The sequence below is a fragment of the Chiloscyllium plagiosum genome, chromosome 14 (genome assembly GCF_004010195.1).
Source record: "Chiloscyllium plagiosum isolate BGI_BamShark_2017 chromosome 14, ASM401019v2, whole genome shotgun sequence".
Classification (NCBI taxonomy): Eukaryota; Metazoa; Chordata; class Chondrichthyes; order Orectolobiformes; family Hemiscylliidae; genus Chiloscyllium; species Chiloscyllium plagiosum.
Genome location: NC_057723.1, coordinates 8384398 through 8391673, shown reverse-complemented (window position 1 = coordinate 8391673; position 7276 = coordinate 8384398). Strand labels below are relative to the sequence as shown.

At 43.0% G+C, this 7276-nt stretch overlaps 1 protein-coding gene across 1 annotated transcript in view; it reads right to left on the bottom strand.

Moving 5' to 3' along the window:
* Positions 1–2315: 2315 nt before the first annotated feature.
* Positions 2316–7276, bottom strand: part of LOC122556983 (calcium/calmodulin-dependent protein kinase type II subunit alpha-like) — a 230669-nt gene continuing 225708 nt past the window's right edge. The window contains exon 16 of the mRNA XM_043704217.1: positions 2316–6235. Coding sequence (XP_043560152.1) covers positions 6232–6235 — 4 coding nt within the window. The 3' untranslated portion in view covers positions 2316–6231. The remainder of the gene's footprint in view (positions 6236–7276) is intronic.

The following is a 7276-nucleotide window of genomic DNA, read 5'->3' as shown; positions in this document are numbered from 1 at the left end:
AGAAGGGAGGAAGGTGAGCTCGGCTTTTACTTATGTTTAAGTCTTGTATCATAATTTCAGGCTTATATCTTAATATCTTCTGTAAGTCAAAATGGCACCGGACTTTTCACTGTATTTATTGTTAAATGCAAATGACAATAAATCATTCAATTCAATTTAACTTAATTCAGTTCAACTAAGGGGAACAGCTGCCCCTTATCCACTCTGTCCATGCCCCTCATAATCTTGTACACCTCAATCAGATCACCCCTCAATCTTCCCTGCCCCAATGAAAACAAGCCTATCCAACCTTTCCTCATAACAGAAATTTTCCATCTCAGGCTGCTTCCTGGCAAACCTTCTCTCACCCCTTACAGTGAAATTGCATCCATCTTATAATGTGGTGACCAGAACTGCACACAGTACTCTCGCTGTGATCTCACCAAAGTTCTATACAAATCCACCATGGCTTGCCAGTTTTTATCATCTATGTCTCCATTACTAAAGCCAAATGTCCTATATGCCTTTCTCACCACCTTACTGACATGCCCTTCGGCCCTCAGAGATCAATGGACAAACACGTCCAGAATTTCCTGGTCTCATTCTGTTCAGTGAACACTATCTTGTCGAATTAATCCTTCCAAAGTGTATTACCTCACACTTATCAAGTTAAAATTCTATCTGCCACTTATCTGCCCATTTCACCACCTAGTTGAAATCTTCTTGTAGCCCAAGACATTCAACCCCACTGTGAACCACCCGATGATTTTATTTCAGTCAAGATTAGAGTGATGCTGGAAAAGCACAGTAGGTCAGGCAGCATCCAAGGAGCAGGAAAGTTGACGTTTCGGGCAGCTTTTGTCCAAAACATTGACTGTCCTGCTCCTTGGATGCTGCCTGACCTGCTGTGCTTTTCCAGCACCACTCTAATCCTGACTCTGATATCCAGCATCTGCAGTACTCCCTTTCACCCCAAGATCTTATTTGTCAGGAATCATACTTAGGCCAGACATGGCAGATTTCCCTTCCTGAATGAAATGGGGGAATTTGAGAAGTTTCATTGAGAGCTCACTAGTTATGTAGGCATCAGCTTTTTAATTCCCGACAAAAACATAGAAATCAGGAGCAGCCGTAGGCCATTCAGCCCCTCAAGCTGGCTCTGCCATGCTCTTGTTAAATGGCAGAACATTTTAACAATGCTACCTCAAATCCCCATTTCCACCTAGCCAGAAAACGTTTCAGCCCATCACTTAACCAGAACCTACCAACCTTTTGCTGTAAAAATAAACAAGAACTCGATGTGCCTCTTTTTTGCACAGTAAGGTTCTGCCTCCATAACCACTTCAGAAAGGGAGTTGCAAAGAATCACAACCCTTTATCATTGATTTAGTTGACTTAGTTAAAATTTCTGGGATGGGATTTGAACACAACCTCAGGTTATTAACCTCAGTTGGATTACTTTCCCAGAACATTATCATCCGTACCTTATCCCCAATAGTTGGAGCCCACATCAGAGATGTGATATGGCAAAATCAGGTGAGTACAAACAGCAGAAAGGAACAGCAGAGTATGCTTATTGTGACGGTGCTGTGGTGTCAAGAAGTTATTTTGTCGTGTTTTCTTTTAAAGAGTGGTTTTAAGACAGACATACTGAGTTGTGTACTTGGCAAGCCAATAAATTAAATAGCCTGTGAGGCATTGGGTCTTTTTTAAAAGTTGGAACAATAGAAGCAGCCTGGATGGGTGTGCCAAGCTGTCAGAGATCAGGATTTCAAGGTTTTTTTTTTAAGGTTTAGCTTTAAGTAGTTGATGTTGGTATCTCAACAGGATTGGAAGCTGCAGTAAATGTCTCCTGGCTGCTATTTTCTCCGAGTTTTATCCTGAAGTTCCTCCTTCTGGGCTGCTGGTTACAGTGAGACAAATCTATTTTTCTGAATTTGCATTTTCATCAAGGGGTGCTTTTATGGGATGTTAATGTATTGGAACAGTTAATTAGTAATAGTTATCATATCTATTATTCTGTTATGTTTACAATAAAGTTAAATTATCCTAAGTTCTTTCTTTTGTTGTATTTAACTATAGTGTTTAAATAAATGGTGTTTTGCCTAATGTTGATTAGTTTGACCAATCAAATTGCATCTGGAACTCAGCACATTATATTTGTATTTAAAATAAGAAAAGGTGAGGGGTCTAGGCTATCTTCTTAAAATATTTTGAGAGAGTGAGATGAGGAATGGCAGGTGAAGTATTGAGTGGACCATGGATGCTAGAATGGCTGTATTGGGCAGAATGGATTGTTTTCTCCATTGAGGAATGAAATACATCAACACACTCCCTTCAAGACAAACTGATAAAATCTCTTTATTTGCGAAACACCAATTAAAATATTCACAAGTCAGTCACCAGCAACCTTACCTATGAGTTGGACCATATTCCAAAGACAGAAGCTTGACTCAATTCATTAATTTCTTCAGTGTCACAACAATTTACAGTAAAGTCACTTACGAAAATTTACAGAAAGGCATTGATTTAATTGGCAATACAATACAGAGGTACGAAAGCAGATCTCTGGTGAGGCCCAGAATCCAGTGCAAAGGCTCAGGCTAGCAAAGAAACCAACACTAGAAATGGTGCATGATTGTCCAATTGATTCACTTTCCCAAATAAGCAAGCAGAAGTGATGAGATGAATCTTTCTCTTAATATGTGATACAAAAACAGCAAACAACCCATTTCCATCCCCACCCTCACCCAAGCATAGCTTCATGATTAAATTGTGTAACAGGCTCAAGGGGTTGAATGGCCTCCTCCTGTTCCTATGTAACAGGCTTGAGGAGCTGAATGGCCTCCTCCTGTTCCTATGTAACAGGCTTGAGGGGCTGAATGGCCTCCTCCTATCCCAATGTAACTGGTTTAAGAGTTGAATAGCCTCACAGCAATGTTCTCTCATTGCCTTGTGTGTGGTCTATTCTGTTAAGTCCATGGTTTCCTAATATTTCTTTGTGTGGTCAAGCCCAAGCAGATGACTTGTATGTGACCTGTGTAGTATTTTATGGGTTACTGAAACTCAAAGAGGGTACACTGTTCCTAACAAGATTGAAAACAAAATTGTCAATTCTTCAAAATAACTTGCGACTGGTTTCTCTCCATCTTCAGTGTTGGTTATCTTGTGGATCAAAGGACTGGTTCTAAGAATCATGAAAAGGGACAAGTATCTAAAGATCTAGTTATTAAGGGACAAAGGCCTGATTGTCAAAGGTCATGGGAATGGAATAATGTTGTAGGTCAATGGACCAAAGGGTTATTGCTAAGGGCCTTGAAAGACACAGGTAACTAAGAGCTAAGAGTCTAGTTGCTAAGGATTAATGGACATGTTCCTAAGGACCATGAGAAGGGACTGGTCCCTAATGGCCAAGAGACAGATTGCAAAATACCATGAAGAATGACTAGTTCCTAAGAGCCAATGGACTAGTTGCAAAAATTCAAGCAAAGGGATGAGTTGCTAAGAATCATATGAAAAGGGGCTAGTTGCTAAGCACCAATGGATAGGACCAAGGGATTGGTTGCTAAGGGACAATGGACAGGTTACTAGGGGCTGAGGGACTGATTGCTAACTAAGGGCCATAGGACTGGTTGCTAAGGGCCAATGGACAGGTTGCTAATGGTCTGAATATGAATACATTGCTAAGAACCAACTGAAAAGGGACAGGTTTCTAAGGGCCAACTGACAAGTTCCTAAGAACTGTAAGAAGTTTCTAGTTGCTAAGGGCTAATGGAGTGGTTGTTGAGGATTCATAAGAAGGGAATGATTTCTAAAGGCAATGAGAAGGGATTGGTTACTAAGGGTCAATGGACTAATTTCTTGGTGTCAAAGGAGTTAAGGATGGATTGTCAAGGTCCATATGAAAATGGACAAATTGCAAAGTGCCAATTGCCAGAATGCGAAAGAACCATAAGAAAGGATTATTTCCTGAGGGCCAATAGAGTGTTGCCAAGGGCCATATGAACAGAAATAGCTTGCAGAGGGTCACAAGAAGAAACCGGTTGGTGATGGTCAATGGACTGCAAAAGATCAAGAACCATAAGAAATGGGGTAGGTTGCTAATGGCCAACAAAGTGGTTTCCAATGGCCATAAGAGTGGAATGGTTGCTAGAGACCAAAGGAGTGATCACTATAGGTTTTACTTGGTCAGAAGGTGATCCTTCAACTGCTCACACCTGTGCTGATTTGTTGGAAGAGCTGACTGTTATTAACTTAATTTCGCTTCTCCCTCCTTGCTCTCCCACAAACATGTTCTTTTTCAGTCCGTGTCTGGTTGCCTTTCCTATGGAAGTCAGAGACATGGGAAGATTGTCATTGCTGGAGGGACCAGCAAATGTCACCTGATGCTTTTGACGAATGGGGAGAGGGACTGACATTAGCCAACAACGTATTCCAATTCAGTCTGTATAATACAGAATAGCTGTGGGTGACATCAGATTCCCTTAATCCATTAGACAGGGAGATGGGGAATGTCAGGGTCCACACCAAGGTTTCAAACAGATCTTAATTACAACCACATCGTGGATCTAACTTGCCTTAGATGTCACAGGTTAGACCCAGAGGACACAGATTTAAGATAATCAACATGAGAATCTGAGAGGGGAGATGGACAGAAATTGTCTTTTGACACAGCGAGTTATTATAATCTGGAAAGTTGTAGCAGAAGTGAGGGCGGATATAGAAGAAAATTCATCAGGAACGTTTCAGAGGAAATCAGGGAATTAGTTGATGGGGAACAAGAGTTTTACCGTGTCAAGACACAATGGACCAAATGGTCTCCTTCTGTGCCAAATTGGTAACGATTGACTGAGAGGAACCATGTAAGCTGCCTCAGGGATAGGAGAAGCTTTGGGACTTTTGTTTGTTATCGGGGGGAGTGGGGGGGGGGGTGTAAGATATAGGAGGTGGGAAGGGGTGGGGGTGCGAACATGTGTGGGTGTGAGGAAGAAGGAGGGGAATAGAAAGTGGAAATTCACAGATCTAGCAGGAGACCCAGCATTCTCTTCAAAGATTAGAAAGGGCTGATGTAGGTGAGTGCAGTCTATGAGGTCTCAGATGGGATTCAGTCATTATTGAAGAATTGAGCTGAAATTCAATGAGTTTGACTGCTTTATTCTCGATCATGCCAGTGCTGGTTTGGTATCAGATCATGCCAATGGGCATTGTCCAGTAGAATGTAAGACTCCTGTGCCTAAATTTTCCATTGGGAACCCCTATAAAGCCAAACATCCCTCCCAGCTTGTGAGGACAAGAGAATTAAGCTATTTATTCCCAACGATCACAAGTCTCAGTAAAGCCAGAGTCACAGAAGATCCGAGGAAGCTCATTTGGATGGATTGCCGTGTAAAAATGTACAAACTGTGTTCAAAATCATTGCTTTCAAACTGCAACGGGCCAAATCGGGCAATGCATTAACGAGCCCTCTTAAAGCAAAACGGTCATTTATTGACCATTGGTTTTTTGATTTGAAATGAGGAAGGTTTTCCCTGCTTATTAATCTCACCAAAGTACAAGATATTCAATCTCCCAAACATACCACAAAGTGCTTTCAGCCAGTTCAAAGTGCAGCCGTGGTTAAGGAGGGGCACATTAATCACATGAAAGTTCCACCTCAGAGACATTGCTTACAGTCTCTGTTAAGCCCACAGGGGGAATATCCCTTGCCAAGCCCAGTCTTAACTAGACTAGCACTTCCTACAATCCCACTATTCCTCGTGCTGTCCAATGAATAATCCCAATGACAGGATCATCAACAATTTTGATCACTCTTTCCTCCCTCCCCAAGTTCATGTTGAGATTGCAAACGCCCGTAATTTGAATTTTTTTTTTGCGCCCGGCAATACAGTAAAAAACATGCATCGCAGCCAAGTTATAAAGTCATCACTTAACTATCACAATTTTAAAATACAACTACACTGTAAATTGATTGGAATCATAAATATCGCTGTAAACATGCCAGAACGACAGATATTGCCTCTTAGGATACAAAAAAGGATGATCGGTTATGAAATTCATCACTCTCCCTGCAAACATGGGGTTGTGAGTGGAGGAACCGATTACTCAATCCAGCAGTAATCCCGCCAAGCATTCCACCTCTCTCTCTCCGGTGGGGGGGGGAGACATGAGTTCAGCGGTGAGGTTACACAGGAGATATCGTCCTTGCGTGCAAGTCAGTCAGGGATAGCAGCAGGAGACTGGACAGAAGGAGTTTCAGCTGCAGACAAAATTAGATCAAAGAAGAAAGAAAGCAGTACTTTTTGAGCACCCTTTCATCACTTCAGATTCCCAACGGTGTGGAAACCTGCCATTTGGCCCATCGAGTTCACACCAACCCTCTGGAGAGCATCCCACCCAATTCCAACCCCCAGTCCTATAACCCTGCATTTCCCATTGCCAACCCACCTGGCCTACACATCCCGAGACACTATGGGCAACTTAACATGGCCAACCACCTAACCTGCACATCCCTGGACACTATAGGGCAATTTAGCATGGCCAGTCCACCTAACCTGCACATCCCTGGACACTGTAGGGCAATTTAGCATGGCCAGTCCACCTAACCTGCACATCCCTGGACACTGTAGGGCAATTTAGCATGACCAGCCCACCTAACCTGCACATCCCTGGATACTCTAGGGCAATTTAGCACGGCCAGCCCACCTAACCTGCACCTCTTTAGACTGTGGGAGAAAACCAAAGCACCTGGAGGAAACCCACATAGACAAAGAAGAACATGTAAACTCCACACACAATGTTGCCCCAAGGTGGAACTGAACCTGGCTCCCTGGTGCTGTGAGGCAGCAGTGCTAAACACTGAGCTACCATGCCACTGTTCCTTGGAGCTTTCAGCCAATGAACCACCTTTTAAAGTGTAATCGCTGCAGTAATGGGAGGACTGGTGGTGCAGTGGGTAGTGTCCCTACCTCTGAACTAAGAAGCTCTGGGTTTGACTCCCAGTCCTCCCAGGACTTGATGACAAGCAAAAGAAAAGTCATGATTTGAGATTGTTGTGGCCCAACCCGAGGGTCATCATGCCTGAGGCAAGGGGGTAGGGTGAGAAGGATGGAATTCATATAAACCTCAGGCAGCGGGGGATTGAGCCTACGCTGCTGAGATCACTCTGCTTTACCAACCTTCTTGACACGATGACTGGGGAAGGTGGGATTGTAAAGCAGCAAAACAGTTTCCCACCCTGCAAATTCTTCCAATGCAAATCAGCGGCATTTGGTAAGAGATTCTCAGTTCGCTCTGTGTG